Source organism: Lycorma delicatula, chromosome 6 (assembly GCF_047948215.1).
Source record: "Lycorma delicatula isolate Av1 chromosome 6, ASM4794821v1, whole genome shotgun sequence".
Lineage (NCBI taxonomy): Eukaryota > Metazoa > Arthropoda > Insecta > Hemiptera > Fulgoridae > Lycorma > Lycorma delicatula.
This window is the reverse complement of record NC_134460.1, coordinates 24,023,717-24,041,179: the sequence shown is the minus strand read 5'-3', so window position 1 is coordinate 24,041,179 and position 17,463 is coordinate 24,023,717. Positions and strand designations below refer to the sequence as shown.

Genomic DNA, 17,463 nt, shown 5'->3' with positions numbered 1-17,463 from the left:
TCCGTACCTGGCGTCTGCTGCAGCATATAAATGTTGACACACCGTCATTCTTTCCTATGTACCCTTGCTCATATCCTCAATGAAGAATAAACCTTATAAATTTTAATTTTGACCTTACGACATACAATAAACAATCAACACCATCTATTGTCTTTCAGCAAATGTTTCAGTGTGTTCTCTCCAAAATGAAACCAGACGCGGTTGTATACACTGATGGATCGAAACAAAACGATACAGTTGGTTGTGCATTTGTTGTCAATGAGAGAACTTATATGTTTGGTCTACCCGGTATTACGAGTGTGTTTACCGCTGAACTATACGCTATAAATAAGGCTCTAAACATCATTAACCCTAAATATAGAAAAATTCTTATTTGCAGTGACTCGTGTAGTGCTCTCCAAGCCTTAAAAAACTTTTATTCCAAACATCCTATCGTCATTGAAATTTACAACGCAATCGCTGAGTTGAATAATCGCAACACAGAATTAAGTTTTTGATGGGTCCCTAGCCACGTAGGGATTCCAGGTAATGAACATGCAGATAACACTGCCAAAGAAGCATGTAACCAGCCTCCTTTCACCACCCAAGTTGCTACTTCTGATTTCATTAACTATGTAAAACAATTACTAAGAGCAAGGTGGCAAGGTGACTGGACAGCTACCGTTGATAATAAACTCCGTCAGATTAAAGATTCTGTGTTACCATGGGACTCCTCATACAGAAAACCCTGGCGTGAGGAAGTAGTTCTCTGTCGATTGCAGATAGGACACACGAGTACCTGTTTACAAGAGGACAAGCACCTCTATGCGCACGATGCAACTGCCGCGTGACTGTACGCCACATACTCGTGGACTGCATATGTTATGCGACATTGCGTCGTAAATTTAAACTACCCAGAAACATCCGTGGTATCTTGAGTAATGATAAAGAGGTTTTAAACCGATTGTTTCTGTTTTTGCATAGTATAGGGTTAATACAAAAAATTTAATATTGTTGCTTAATTTTTTTATGCTTTTAGTTTTTAAATAAGTTTTTTTTTTCTCTCTTGAGTTTTTGATTTTTTTTTATCCGATTAGGAGCCTTTTACACTCCTTATCGGAATTTGTTAAATTTTATAAGTTATTTTTTTAATATTTTAAAGACAGACTGTGATATTATTTGTAAGATTTTAGTAATATTAGTTTTAAGTTTTATTTCAACATTTTAATTTTTATTTTTAACCTAGTTTTAATTATATAATTTGTGTTAGTTCTAAGTTTTATTTAATTTTGTTATTTTAGTTTTAAGTTTTATATTAGATCTTTTATGGTTTTTAACTTTTTTTAATCTTTTGTTATCCAAGAATGGGCTCTTTACACCCATCTTGGACTTTGTAAAATTCTATTTACTTTGATCTTATATTAGTTTTTACAGTTGATATTAGTTGTAAGTTTTAATCATCTTTCAGAATAGTATTAAAACATTTATTTTTCTATATAAAAAAAGGATCCGGGCGATAATAACGCACAAGCGTTTTTCGCCCTCAAAAAAAAAAAAAAAACATTTATGAAAAAACTTTTAGAACTAAAAAAATTAATGCCCTCACAAATCAACTTTACAATATAGATTATAATAAAAAATATTATTTACATCTTAATTTAAGATTTATAACTATTTTAACCAGAGTATAAATTTTATGCAGTAGACCAAAAATATATATAAATTAGACATTTCCTTTATTTTTTATAATTAAGCTGTTTATAACAAATTTAGTTTTAATGTGGGAAGTATTGTGTTTAAAGAAATATAAAAAGTTTTTTAATCCACTTGCTACTTTACATGTTAAAATGAACATTATAAAATCTTTATCAGAATATGAATTAGTTTTTGTTCTAAAAAACATTTTACTCCTCAGTAAAGCTTGCTTTATGTAAGCGTTTTACCCATCCAGCAAATAAAAGCTTGCTTACTCAGATAAAGTTCAATAACCTTGATTTTAAAATACACTGAAATCGATTAAAAAAATTGTTTTATATAATTTACTTTTTAAGGGAACTCAAAAATACAGTAGTTTCTGTAATTTTTTTTACACAACTCACTTTTATGGCGTAATGGATTTAACAGAATACTTGGATCATCGTGTATGTGGCTTGTTCGGTTCTGGCGAGTTGTTAATTACGTAAAAATTTTATCTAACCACTAAGATAATAAGGGTGCACTTTTTAAAGGAATTTTAGAATGGAAATTGTGACTAATAGATTTCTTTATCTGACGCAATAGTTTTCGGAATTAATATATTTGAGAATACAAATTATGTAATTCAACTTGATCGGGTGTTAACAGTCAGTTTAAATACAACCACATTTTAAAACTGCTACGGTACCCCTCAATCTGGTCCAATTATCCTCTCTTTTTCCTGTTTAGTCTCCAGAACCACCGTTAAGGTATTGCTTCAGAGGATGAATGTTATCCTGAGAATGATTAAGTTTGGCAGTTCTACCAAAATAAATATAAAAAGAAAAATAATATCGCCTCATATTTATAGTAGTATCAGTATAATGTTTGCTTCAATTATTTTGAACAGAAGTTTCAATAAAACATAACATTAAAATCCGTATAAATAAGCGCAGTTCTGACATAGATATTGTAAAATCTTTAAAATGGTTTTATCATGAGTTTAATTTATTTTTAATACTAACGGAATAGTTTAATAATTTGCTATATCGAGTTTTTTATTTCATTAAAAAAATATTTGTAGGAAAATATTATATTGGTTATGTTCGGTAAGTTGCCTACTAAATACATTCATGTCTATTGTATCGTAGTAGCAGTGGGTAAATCTATTGAACGACTACGTCTTTTCCGGTGTGAGGATTGTTGAGGTAAGTGATAGTTCTGTTATTATGTTTATTATCTGCCTTTATTCCTGTGATCGTGCTGTATAATTTGATTTCTAATTAATTAACGAAATCTGTATATCAATTTATTTTGATAAAAGAGCAGTTCATGAAAGCTGCACGTGACGTTTTAGTAGGCGGCTATAGGTCTTGCTGTCAATGTTGGTTGGGCTTCTCCCCGATACTAAATTAAGTAATTTAACTTTTTTTTGTGATCATATAAGGTTTCTGGTTATTTTTTTTTCTTTTTTTTTGTAGTCGAAATGTCTATCCCCAGTGATTCCGACCAGCAAAGTATGACTCGCCTCATTATTAATTACCTTCCTCAAAGTACTACTGAGAAGGAATTATACGGCATGTTTGTGACCGTTGGACCAGTAGAAAGCTGCCGGGTGATGAAAGATCACAAGACCGGTTATAGTTATGGATTTGGATTTGTTAATTATACAAGACCTGAAGATGCAGCTCTCGCGATTGCGAGGTTAAATGGAATCGAAGTTAAAAATAAACGTCTTAAAGTTTCTTATGCCCGACCATCTAGTGATGATATTAAAGATACTAATTTGTATATCACCAATCTTCCGAAACATTATAATGAGGAAGATCTTGAAAATTTGTTTGGAAAATATGGTACCATAGTTAAGAAAAATATTTTAAAGGACAAATTGACAGGAATGCCCAGAGGGGTTGCATTTGTAAGGTATGATCGACGTGATCAAGCAAATGAAGCTATTAGAGCGTTAGACGGTTATACTCCTGAGGGCTCCCCTGAGAAGCTCTCTGTAAAAATTGCTGAAGAACACGGTAAAAGAAAAGCAGCATATTTTGCTGGTTATCAGGCTGGATTTAATCAGAGCAGAGGCACCACAGTGGTTACACCCACTGGTGCAGCAAGAGGAAGAGGGGGTCCTGCTCGAAATGGCCCAGCCATTAATACACGCCAGCTTGTTGCATATCCACACATATCCCTTGGTGGTGGCCGAGGGTTTATTGGTGGTGGTGTTGTACGTCAGGACAAAAACACAAGGAATAAGATTGGTTATGATGGTGGATTTTATGGGTATTAAATTAAGTTAATGAAGAAAAGTTTATATACAAAGGACAGCTAACTTTGTCAGTTAAGTTCCTTAGATATTAGTTCAAAAGTAATTTTCAGTATTTTCCTTTTTTTTTTTTTATTCAGCAAGTTGTATAATTGGAAGTTAATGTAGGCTGTGAACATTTTACTAGCCGTGTAATTGGTAATCTGAAGGGTGCAATTTTTTTTTTATACCAAAAATTGTCTATAGACTATGGCATGCTTAATGCAAGATATTCAGTTGATTCTCTGCCTGCTTGTATTCTGGAAATTGATGTTTTTGTGCACAAACATCTGTTTTTTCTGAAAAATTACAATTTGTGTAAAATAAGCTTTTTTTTTTATCTAATTGAATGCAACGGCTACACCCTGAATGTTGCTGTTGCCAGTGCAGCTGTCAGTATTTTTTTCCTTTTTATGTATGTTGCACACATAAGTAAATTATATTGTGTATTAACTGAATTAGTCAGTTCAGTAGTAAATATATTTTTTTACTATTGAATACAGGCTGGCAAAATTATTTTAAAGTAGGTGTATTTTTTTTTTAAATTCTGTGAAGTGATGTTTGGTTTCCCATGACAAAATTTATTGAAGTTTAAAGTGTGCTGATTTTTTTTTTAATATTAAAAAAATAACTTTATTTTTAGATAAATGTAAAAATTATTTAAGAACTTTGAAATAAAAGCAGTAATAGATAGATAGGTTATGAAATAAAAGAATTTTACTAAATTTCATGCCATGGTGTATAAAAAAATCTTTGTTAAAATTTGTTTTAAAAAAAAATTTCATATTCAGAATTTTCCCTTTTATATGATATATGATAATTATTGTATCAGGCTGGTATAATAGAGGTCAGTTTTTTGTTTTTTGTTGTTTTTTTTTTTGTTTGGTATGATAATTAATTGTATCAGGCTGGTATAATAGACTTCAGTTGTAGTTAGCTTTTTCATACCCAGAAAATCAGAGATAAAATATACATTAAGTTTTTTTATTGTGTATGTAAATATATATACATAATATATTTATATTAATAATTAATAGTAAATTTAGTTTATAGACACTTTTAACTAAATTATTGTATAAATGAAAGTTTACACTCTAAGCTAATTGTACCTATTTAATCTCTTTTTTGATAGTGTAATACTTTACGTATATAGTTAATGGCAGTTTTTTTAAAATTTAAAAGATAATTTATTGTATTATATTTATCTATAAAAATTTTAATTTTCAATTTGACCAAATTAGTTATTTAAAAGGATGTGTGAATGTGTGTATGCAGTTTGTATAATTTTATACATGTATGGATCTTTTCACTTGATAAATGCATCATTTATTAATTTTTCTTCTTACCTTTGTAAAGAAGCCTTAGTTTGCAGTTGCTAACTGTTATTTGAGATTTTTAAACCTGATAATTCATGTTGAGCTGTATTTAAATGTAGATCTGGATATCTTTTAATTAAAAAAAAAAAAAAAAAAAAATATGTAACCAACTAAAAGGAGATGCCAATCTGAAAGGAAGTAGTAGTTGACAGATAGTGTTTTATATAAAAAATTATCCATAGATGCCAACTTCTCTTCAGTCCCATCAAATTTCTGAAAATTATATCCTATGTCTGAAGAAAAAATCCAATTTGATCTTGAAAACCTGCTTCCAAAAAAAGTAAGTAAAAAATTTCTTATGTTAAAAAACATTGCAGTAGAATGTAATTTCACTTCTACAGAATGCCCAATGCCTGTTCTACATTGTCCGCAAAGTAATAATTTTTCATCCAGGATGTGCTATCATAATTTTACATTGACTTTTTGTTTTGGTGTGTGACCATGTAGAATATGAGGAATAATGCTTGCAATAATTTTGTACTGAAACTTGGTTTGTTGATGTATATTTTGATGTTCAACAAGTTAATGTTTAATCAGAATTTAAAGAAGGGCTCTAAAGTACAGATATTAAAAAAAAATTAAATGTTGAGTTTATCAGTTATAATGAATCCTGAATTTAATTAAATTCTTAAAAGTTGGCAACTGTGGTTGATTGTGTAATTTGTAAATATAAGCTGAGGTGTTTGATGTACCATTTTAATTTATACAATTTTTTTAAGCTCATTGCAGTACATACAAGGAATAGATATTGCGTCGTAGAATTTTATTTAAACTTATAAAATATATACATTTTTATTTTTGAGAATGTGAATAATTTCACATTGAAGTAAAATTTACATAATAATTCTATCTTCTCTGCTGGTTTCAGCGTATGTACAATTACTGTTAATTGTGTACCATGTATTTAATTTAAAATTCTGAAATTGCAAATTATACTTTCAATGTAAATCATTCATTAAATTTTTATTTTGAATTCATCAATGTAAACTTTTATATATTATTTATTAGAATTTTATTTGCATAAAATTGTTTTTTTTTTTTTTACATTTTTAATATTTATTACACTTTTAACACTTCATGTATACATAGTATGCTTTTTCTTTTCTTTTTTTTCTTATGGCTTCATAAATGTATACAAAATTTATTTTCTGTCAATCTCATGATGGGTGTTACATTTTATAAATAAAACTTTAAAATTATGAATTTTTTTTTTCTTTTTTTATAATTAGTTGACCTGAAGCTGTGTAGTGTTATCCTATTTTCTAGATAAAATTGAGGGAGTAAAAGAAGCATTTTAAACGCTGTGTTCATTCTACTGTCTTTAGATGATAATGATTATTTTAACTTGTTTGTATTGAGAACAGTGTAGGAGTAATTAGCAGATCATATGATTAAATACCTACTCTGCATTAACTCTCTCTACTAATGCAGATATTGTGTTTTATCCTGGCATAGACATGTATGGGAAACTTGTCCTTATGTTATATTGTAATCATTGACATGCATAGTTTAGTTTGACATTTGTGACTTGCGAGTAATTGTATACTTTTCTTAAAGCAATCGAAGGTTTTTTTTATAGTAATTTATTGTATGTCATGAAGGCCTACGTATTTGATTATTATGATTTTAAAAAATGGGTATTTTTTGTCCTTATTGCATAGCTTATTGACTACTATAAAATTAACATCATTATTATTAGCATAACTCAATATTAACTGAAGAAAACATGACCTCACACAAATAATTAATAATGAAATACAGTACTTAAAACAGTTGCCAGTAAAGTAATAGGAATAAAGATAGGTTAGTTGATGTATGATAGATTGCATTTTATTGGGTAAAAATAATTGTACTAAAGCAAGTTTACAGTACTGCAGAAGTACATATGTTACTATATAGTTGATTGAATTTATTTCATTTTGCAGATAGAGTTGATCTTTCAAATCATGATAATCTCTTCTATGTAATATAATTTTAAATTATGATCTGAGGTTAAATCTAAAAAAAAAAGAAAAAAATATCAAAAGTTGGACTGAGTTTTGAAAAAAAAAAGTAATAATAAAGTGATAAAATATTTGTAAAGACCATTCTGAACAGCTGTTAAATTTTTTTAAAGTTTCCAGACAGAAAATCCTTGATGGGGGAGACTTCATTTAACCAAATAGTGCAATTTATCTGATAACTATAATTATACAGTTTGTATGCAGAAGTTGGCAAATGTATTCATGCTGTGATTACAAAGGAGTTAATGGATTTTGTTCAAGGCTACTTGACCCTTTTTACTTCGCTTTATTAAAGGATTGCATTATATTTGTATTTAAACTGTTGTTGATAATAGTAAAAATCTAGTAAAAGTTTGTCTTGCTTACCATTGGTTGATAAAAATTTCATCAATGGGGAAATTGTGATATTGTAGCAGTAAAGTATTCTTAGATACTAGAAGACTGTAACTAGAAGTGAATGTAAATAAAACACTTAATAATGAGTACGTGTTATGTGAATAATATATAATGAAAAACTATGTATTATTACTTAACTCCAAGACTGCTAGTTTGTATTTTCTTTATAGTTAAGGGGTTTGTAAGATTAATACCGGGACTGTTCGGAAAGTTCCTGGCCTGACAGATATGGGAAAAGTTTGACCAAAAGACTGACATATGTTAAGTATGGTCCTTTAGTTTACATGTGCTTAGTTGCTCAATAGTGGTGATCTGATAAAGCAATAATTTTGTGAAAAATTGATAAAATTGAAGATTAGCTGTTTTAAAGTACTTAGTTTTAAAAAGGTTTAATTTAATGCTGACAGAGATAAAAAATTTCAGGTATCATTTTAACAGGTTTCTTCCTTTTTTTTCAAAATTAAGGAAAGCGGGCTGCTAAATTTAAACATTTGTACTTCCATTTAAGATTTTGACCAGTCGGGTTACCCCCAAAAAAATTATTCAACCAACAAAAGTACACAATGCTGAATTAAAAGATCTCATACTGAAGGTAGAAGAGCTTATTGACATTGCAAACATTTTGATAGACAGTGTCCATGATTTTAAGATGAAAAAATTTTCTGCTTGATAGGTACTACATTTTTAACAGTACTGAAAACAAATTTGACAGAACACTAATGAAGACTGTTTAGGCTTGTTAAAAAGGAATTCTGCAGAGTTTCTGTGATGTTTTGTAACAGTAGGTCAAACATGGATTCACCATTGCAAGCAAACAGCAGGTGGGAGCAGGTGAAAGTGCATCAAGGAAAACGTACTGTTCCATCTGTAGGAAAAGTCATGACTATGGTTTTTTTCTTCTAGTGATGCAGTGTTAATAGACCATCTGGAAAAAGCAGGACCATAAGCAGGGAAAGTATTATTGCTTCACTATTGGACTGATTGAATGGTGTTATTCAGGCCAAACGTCCACATCTGACCAAAAAAAAGTGTGCTCTTTCATCACATTAATGCGCTCAGGGTTATTCCTTCCTTTAAATCTTCATAAACTATGCTTCAAAGTGCTGGCATGCATGCCAGAGTTTTGGCTCTGGCAAATCATCATCATTTACTTCAAATGATGAGGTCAAATCTGAACAGCTATTTGCAAAATTAGAGAGATTGCATTTTACTGAGGGAATTAAAAGGTTGGAGAATTGTTGGTTAAATGTATGGAAATGTAACTAAAAAAAATAATAAAAAATCTTGTTCATTCATGAAAAAATTCTTTGTCATGCTGAGAACTTTCCAAATGATTCTTGTACTTTTTGTTCTTTAAACAATTTTTTATTCTGTGCTGATTTCATTATTAAGCAGAAAGATAAGAGGACAAACTTTTATAGAATATGAACAGTCTTTAACAAAATGATTATCATTATTAATATGGAATGGTCACATACTGTAGGATTTTTGTTTTCTTTCATCCTTATAATTGTTTTGACAATTTTTTGTCTGGTTAGGTTATTTTTTGAGGGTAAAAGATAAGATTTCCAGGGTAGACTGAATGAAGAGTTGAGGTACCTGCTTAATAAATTATGTAGAATTCTTTCTATTTTAAATTTGATTATTTGCCCATAAAATTTGAAAAATGAAATAATCTTAAATGATTGTGTATGTGAAACATATATATTAATTATTGTATGGTTTGCTTAGGCTGTTACTGTTTCATTGTTCAGATTTTTTCAAATTACCTCATTGCATTGTTATGATTCACCTTTCAAAGTGTAAGTGGTTTATTTGTTGTGTTGGCATACATGTTAATATTATATAAAAAATCAATAATTGATAATTCAAATTATAAATTATTAATGATAAAGAAAAATTATTAAAGATTTGGTTAAGAAAAACTGATTTCGACTTATTGCTGCTTCTGCCAAGCTAACATTAAAAAATTAATTAGTTGATTTGTAATGAAACAAATCAAAGTAGTCAATAGTGATAAATAATAGGAATGTTTGTAATGATAACCTGACAATAGATTTTTTCACACTTCAGTGTAAAATATTGTAAGAAATATTCATTTTTATGTCTTAATTATACTTCTTAGACTGGTAGTGTTCAGTCTTAATTAAATGTTAGAATCAAAGATTCTAATTTAATTGATTCAATCTTTTGTGAAATTTTTTGAGTATACCTCCCTTTTTTAAGCAATTTTTAAACATAGCTAGAGGTTTTAGAAACAATAGAATTCTAAATAAATACTACAAGTTCTTGTTTAATTGTCTTTATGTTGTGAAGTTGTGCAACAATTAATAACCATGCTTCAATTGCAGGCTGTTTTTTTGCTGTTTGTACCTACATAAATTTTCCTTAAAATAAGTTTCCGATATGAATTAGATGCTAAACTTGACCCGACAAACAAAATTTATAGTTAAATTTAACAAAAAATTTTGTAGCTTTATAATGAAAATTTGCAAGAGCTTTTGCAAAATCCTTCAGAAAAATATAAAACTGAGCAGAAAGAACTTATGAAAAAATACTACCTGTACAGTTATAATTTTGTAGATGAAACATCCATATGTGCCACCAGATTATATTTCAAAGGACAATACTAAAGTAAAAAGGGAAACAGCTAATACAGGAAAGTTAATTTTTTAAAAACTTATTTGAATAGGTTTTAAACAACTATCTGTCTTGTTGTAGGGTTTTTTCATTAATTATTTATTCATTTCTACTGTGATATATTACTGATAAATTTAAGTTGATAATAAAGATAAAAATCTTAAATACTGAATTTTAGTTAATTTAACCCTTGACTTCTCAGGTTGGTTTTTGTTATACAAATAACAGTCTGCTCTTCCAGTTAAGAAATATATCTATTATTGATATCTATTATTGTGTATTTTTGTTTTTACATGTAATATATAAGAAAAGATAAATAGGGATCTATTTTATTATAAATTGAAATTCATAGCACAAGAATAGCATCTAGTGGAATCTAGTTTTGATAAAATAATTTTTTCTTTATCTTTATTAATAATGCCAAAATCTTCATTAACTTTAAACTTGTGGTATTTTCAACTTTTTTGCGTGATTTCAGTTGGTAATTCATTTATTTGCTATAATCGTCACTTTCAGTAAGAAAAATGTCACTACATCCAGGATATGATAAGGACTCTTAAATCACTTAAAAAAATATTTGTGCTACAAACATTGATTTATAGAAATGCATCCAATCTTGCCTATATATAAATACCCAGGTCTGGTACCAGATATCTTTAAGAAAGAAACAGTGCTTAACTTTCTACACTGTTGCCATTAAGACGGTGACTGAGGATTGGATCAGAGTGGGATAGGTGCTCTACGTTGGTTTGTACTTTTTTGACAAAATAAGTTGTGGGAAGTAAGTTCATGATGAATCTGTTAATGATGGAAGTAAGTTCATGAGGTGTGGTGTCTTGTAAGATTGGACCTGTGTAGTTCAGGGATAATTATTTTTTAATCTTATATAAATGCCAAATCTAGTTCACTATATAACATAACCCATCAAAGTTGTGCTTTTTCTATTGGAGAAAAGATGTTATCTAACATAGCTTCCATTCATGTTGCTGACTGTTGAAGTTTAATAATAAGAATATTAAACAAATACTTGTATTAATGGTTAGATTACTTTAAGATATTTTTGAGGGCATGCTTGTCTGTACTACTCTTATGTGTGCAGTTAATGTTTCTTTTAATGTTGAAAATTGAAGTTTTAGTTTATTAGAATCAACAATTTTTAGGTAGATTTTATAAGAAAGCTACTTATTGTAATGGGTACCATGATTTAACTTCTAAAAAATTTCAGATCTCTGCGTTTCTCATCTCCCAGACCCCAAAACCACAGTCATTTCAAAAGTTTATATATATATATATATATATAATGGTTTATATATATATATATATATAATGGTTTATATATATAAATAAATTTCACTTTATTGTGGGCATGGTAATTGCCGTAATTTTGTTCCACTTTCAAATTGATACATAAAATGTAACGACCCAAAATCTCAGTAGAGTTCATTGGTAGGCAAAATTGGACCATGGGAGTGGAAATAGGGAGATTTTTTGAAAAAAAATCACTATAATTTTCTTAAGTAAAATATTGAATTGTTTTTAAATTTTCTACTATTTTTTGGATGAGGACCTAAAACTTATCTATGTAAAGTTTTTTGACATAACCAACCATTGGCCAGGAGATGGAAAAAATGGGGTTTTGAAGAGAGAAAAAATCATATCTTCCTTAATAGGCACAGTATCGAATCTGTTTGAAGTGGTTGTTAGTCCACTTTGTATGAAACAATGATATGACCAACCTCTTACAAGGGATGACCAACCTCTTACAAGGGATGACCAAAATGTTGCTGGAATTGTAAGATGGGGCTTGTCATATGCTACACTTTTTTTCACATGCAACTATTGTCGTATTGACTAAATTTGAAATTTTTCTTTAAGGTGGAAATCTTTTTTATCTCCTACTTAGCACCGGTGCAATCTACCTCCCATCTTCCAACGTGTAGAAAGGAATTTTTTTTTTATTTTTAATCTTAAATTAAAGAAAGTGTATTAAAAATTTTTGTCCTAGAGAAATGTAGTTTTAATGTTACAAAGCTAACAGCCCTCCTGGGTCAATCCGTTTGAAGTGACTCAAGAGTGGTTGCTTGACCAATTCAAAAAAATTGAAACTTACCCAATTGTTTCCTAAGTGTCCAGGATCTTAAAACTATGTTTGTTTGTTTAATTTTTTATTTAAGCAGTTTACCTGTGGCAGCCATTATTGTTAGGTGCGCTCACCTATTTTTGTGATTGTAAGAGTATATGGAAAGAATCATAACTAAAAAAACTATTGGTCCTGGAACAATGAAACAAAAAGCAATTTAATTATTTTCTCAAGGTAAAAGATTGATCCAGTGGTTTATTTACATCTCTCTCTTCTTTCTATGAGAAAATTACCAATAAAGTTGAACATGAAAAACTAAAATTTTATTTAAGTTATTTTTTTATATGTAGGTCGATGTTAGTAATTTTATTATAAATATTAATTGTATTGCAGTGTTTTTGTAGATGTTATGGCAAATAAAAGAAGTTTTTTTGTATTGTACTCATAAAAAAGTTATAACCTCTCAAAAATCATGAAAACCCTGTTAAAAGCAATATCATTTTGACTAAATAAAAATAAGTGCTCCATTTTCTTTGCACTTGACTTTATATATTTAGCCCCCCTACGTTGTTGAAGTTGACGTTTTCAATATTTATAAAATAGATTTAAAAAAAAATTATTAATGATAACTTATCATTACCAGTAACCTAATACAATTTTGATTCAAAAATGCTTGTAAAACTTGCCCAAACTGAGATTTCAATGATTAGCCTGCATCTTTTTTCAAGAATTCATTTTTATTTTTATATTGGTTTATTTTTGTAAACACTATCGAAGAAAAAATAAATTGTAGCAAATTCTTAATTATTCTATTTTAAATTTTAATGCTGATGGCCTTTGATCTGTACTTAATTTTTTTAAATTTTGATGGAGGCACCCAAAATGCTACAAACAGCATCCAGTTCAATATTGTGATGTTGGGCAATGTATTGCTCTTGTTCTTCACATTTATATAGTTCTTTGTTCTGCTGAGAAAAAATACTTTTGAAACAGTCAACACAAAGAGACTTTCCAGGAACTAAATTTAAATTTGGAAAAATGTGGTCTTTAAGAGTTCACTCTAATCTTATTTGCATTTAGTTTTTCTTAACTGTTTTTTTTTTTTATGAGTTCTCAAAAGGTCACAACAGAACTGTCCATACAGGTGACTGAATTTTGACAAAATCTTTTTTATGATATTTACAAACACTAGTAACCAAATTCACAAATTATAATGAGTTGTGGCCCTGTACCATACACTTTTATAACACTCTCCATTACATAAATTCGTATGGAACATTGTTCTTCCACTGTTTTATCTAAAATTACTTTTGGAAAATTCATGTAGCAATATGCCCATTTATGCTTGTTGAATAATTTAGCTTTGCAGTTATAGACTGGTCAGTCTGACAGTCAATGAACTGTTTACAACTTTTCAGAGTGTCTTAAATTTCATCCTCCGTTTGGAAGTGTTAAATAAATAAGTTTTACTTAATATTATATTTGCAAATCTTAAAATCAGTTTCAACTGATTTTTAAAATTTTCAAATATAATATTAAGTAAAACTTATTTATTTATTTAATAAACACAGGATGAAATTTTAGATACTAAAGATGTGAACAGGTCACTGACTAATGTCAGACTGATCAGTCTGTAACTGCAAAGCTAAATGATGCAACAAGCATAAATTAGCATGTTGCAACATGAATTTTCCTGACGTCTGGAAATGATTTCAAGCGCCTGTTATATCATGAGCACTGCAGTTGAAAGGTTCAAACAAGTCTATTTCAACTATAAATATAAAAATGTTAAGCTTTTATTTAGAGTCAAAATTGTATCACTTGTAAGAGGTTTTTCATGATTTTTGAGAGGTTATAACTAATTTATTAGCCATAAACATTTACAAAAACACTGCAAGTTGTGCAAATTTGAGATTTTTATCACCAGACCCAATAGAGTTGTTTGAAGCCAAAATTTGAATTTTTAAAAAAACAATTAGTTTTCAAAAATTTGTAAAAGTTTAGGGACAGCATATCTTAATTAATATTATTTATGGTGAAACTAATAACATATTCGTACATATGAAATAATAAGTCAAACTGTGTATGCCATTCCTGCCTCTTAAAAAAATTACCAAAAGTGAAATTTCACAGTTTTTCATGTTCAATTTTATTGGTAATTTTTTCATAGAAAGAAGAAAAATAGGTAAATAAACCACCAAATCTTTTACCTTGAGAAAGTATGATTAAATTGCTTTTTGTTTCATCCTTCCAGGACCAATAGTTTTTTAGTTATGATTTTGTCTAATCACAAAAATAGGTGTGTGCACCATAACAAAAATGGCTGCCACAGGTAAACTGCTTAAATAAAAAATTGAAGAAAAAAATAGTTTTAAGGTCCTGGACATGCAGGAAACAAGTGGGCGTGTTTCAATTTTTTTGGAATTTGTCAAGCTATTTTTTTGGACACTTCAAATGGATTGTCCCTCCTGTATGTATTTAAATGATGGGAGAGAAGTTGATGTATCTTTGTTAATTAAGATGACAATGATAAATACCATGACAGTTACAGATTTTGTAGTATTACAACAGGTGTAATGTAGATACATTTCTTATTATGGTTTTTGTTACTTTGATTTTAGTTGGTAACCTTATTTGATGAGAAATAATCATTTGTAAGTATGTGTAAAGTACATAAATGAAATTTTGATGAGGAAATCCTTAAATGTTAAAGTAAATAGTTTAGCAGGGCATTGAGGTGGTAGCAGAACACCATTATTATGAAAAGTTATGTTTCTGATTTCATTTTGAATACTCTGCCAAAGGTTATCTCATTCAAAACTAAGACCAGCAAAATCTTAATTCAGTAATTAATTTCCTTGTTGTAGGGAAGTGGTTAAGTAATTTCTTTTGTTAATAATGTAAAAAAACCTTTTTTAACAGTTTTTTACTCTTAATTTATGAATCCTTTTTTGAAAAAAAGAATACCTGTGATTTCAGTTCAGTTACTGTAATTTTATGAAAACATCAAAAACATATATTTATACATATATATTTTTTATAAGTTCTAAAATTTCCAAGTAGAGTAACATTTTTAATCATTGTATTATCTTTGAAATGTAATAAATCTCCGGGAAACCTGCTAATAATTGTATAAATATTATTTAATTTTTTTTATTATTGATTTACATTTTACAGTCAGTCAGTCATCTGTGTGTGATCTGCCAACTTAAGTCTATTGAAACTGGTAATTTTTTTTTTTTTTTTTTTTTTTTTTTATTGCTATGATCTTTTTTTTATGTATTTCTTAATATATTTTACACTAAATTATTTACTTCTTAACTAAGATGATACTGTTATTTTTGCTGTTGTATGACATAGAATTTAAGCTTTGATTTGCCAGTTCTTTATTTTATTATTGTAATAGTATTGTGTGTAGAAGTCTGTACTAAGTCTTATTATTATTTTAAGAAACTGATTTATTCTATAAAGATATTCTAAATTATTAATTGTATTTAGTTTATTTTAAGCATAATACAGTATAGTCTCAATTTTAATTATTGGCAGTATGTCATTGAAAACAGAACTGTTCATCTGTATTACATCCATCATATCTTTATTACCTTTGTAGTCTTCTTCAAAGTAGTTCATTTCAAAATAATGTTTTGCTTACAAAAAACATAAAATATTATATGATTTTATTTTTTGCTCAAAAGGTTTCAACAAAAAACAGTCAAGTTTTTAACCATCATTGCTTAGCATCATTTGTGTAACTACTTCTCAAATTAGTATATGATCTAATATTAGTTCGTTGCTGACCACTACTAAATGTTAATATCTATTGAAACCGTTCCCAACGTTGTTTAATTTTGGTGATCCACAGAAACTGGTTTACTAAATGTGAGTTAAGGCAGTTAGCTTTTGTTTACTTAACATCCTTCAATTTTAGCCTGCTACTCACTTGACATTCAAGGTTTTGTAGATCTCTCGGGTTATAATGGTACAGTATCAAGATCAGAGCACTGGATGTAACCATAAAAACTGGTTCTAGTTTAAAATGATTTGCAGCATGATGTTAACATTTCCATGAAATAATGTTTTGATGAATATCTTTTTCTTAACTGAAGAAATTTGATATACCATGCCCTGCTCATTCATAATTTATTACTTTATACAGAAGAGACCTTGAAGAAAAATTGAAAACGGCCAGTGAAGAAAAATTGTTCACATCATCGTCATGAAATGAAATAATTTTACTGGAAATAAACAATAGTGCTAAAGTCCTGGTGCTAAGATCAAGTGTAGAAAGTTCTATTTTTTTATGAGATATGTATGTTGTGAAGTTAAAATGTGTCTATACACTGTTACTTTACTTTTTTCTGTTATTTTTGTTTTTATATTTCTAAACTTTTTCTTTTTGAGTAGTTATCCATTTTATTTAAAAACTGTTTTTGATAATATTAATAAACAAATTTTAAAAGTGTCTGTGGAATAGAATCTGTAAAGGGTTAATTTTAATAAATTATAGATATGCATGTTTTAATAGTGATTACTTCGCATCAAATCAATTTACAATTTTTTACTCTAAAAATTCTACCCATTTTTTTACTAATCATATTTCATTTTTAGTTCTGTTGAATTGAAATAATTGCTGCTGTTTAAATAGTTTATTTTAAAAATTATTATTGTGCTTACATAGTAGCATTATGTACACCTAGTAGTATTAGTCTGTAGTACCTTTGCCTCAACCTTTTAGCAATTAATTGAGTCTTGCGTGTTTGGAAAAGAAGTTCTGTGCATTAAGGTGATAAAATTTTTGTTTAAATTTTCTATTTTGTGACGTTCTACAAATTTAATTTAATAATTTGCTTCATGAATACTAACCTTATCTTCTCTATAATTTTTACTTTTTGTGCTGTTTCTCTTGCTAAATTACCCAGTCCTGGATCCTTAGTAACTCGTCTATTTCAAATTAGTTTTGCTTAGATATATTTGGCACAGGCTTCTTCCTCTTCAGAGATTTGTTTGTTA

The 17,463-nt window shown here is 28.6% G+C and overlaps 2 protein-coding genes across 3 annotated transcripts in view; both read left to right on the top strand.

The window, feature by feature from the left end:
* Positions 1-2,724: 2,724 nt before the first annotated feature.
* The window catches only part of RpL9 (ribosomal protein L9), a 31,885-nt gene continuing 17,146 nt past the window's right edge, over positions 2,725-17,463 (top strand). Inside the window, exons 1-2 of one of the 2 annotated variants that reach the window (XM_075369413.1) lie at positions 2,847-2,861; positions 15,631-15,679. The gene's annotated coding sequence lies outside the window, so the exon portion shown is untranslated. Of the gene's footprint in view, positions 2,862-15,630; positions 15,680-17,463 lie in introns of both variants that reach the window. The other variant, XM_075369412.1, reaches the window with a different exon arrangement.
* LOC142326740 (protein sex-lethal-like) lies at positions 2,783-5,567 on the top strand. The gene is made up of 2 exons (XM_075369411.1): positions 2,783-2,861; positions 3,135-5,567. Exon 2 carries the CDS (start codon positions 3,140-3,142, stop codon positions 3,941-3,943), a length of 804 nt encoding a protein of 267 aa, XP_075225526.1. The 5' UTR covers positions 2,783-2,861; positions 3,135-3,139; the 3' UTR covers positions 3,944-5,567.

Coding starts and splice junctions, on each gene's coding strand:
- LOC142326740 (XM_075369411.1), top strand. CDS start 3,140: ATGTCTATCCCCAGTGATTCCGACCAGCAAAGTATGACTCGCCTCATT.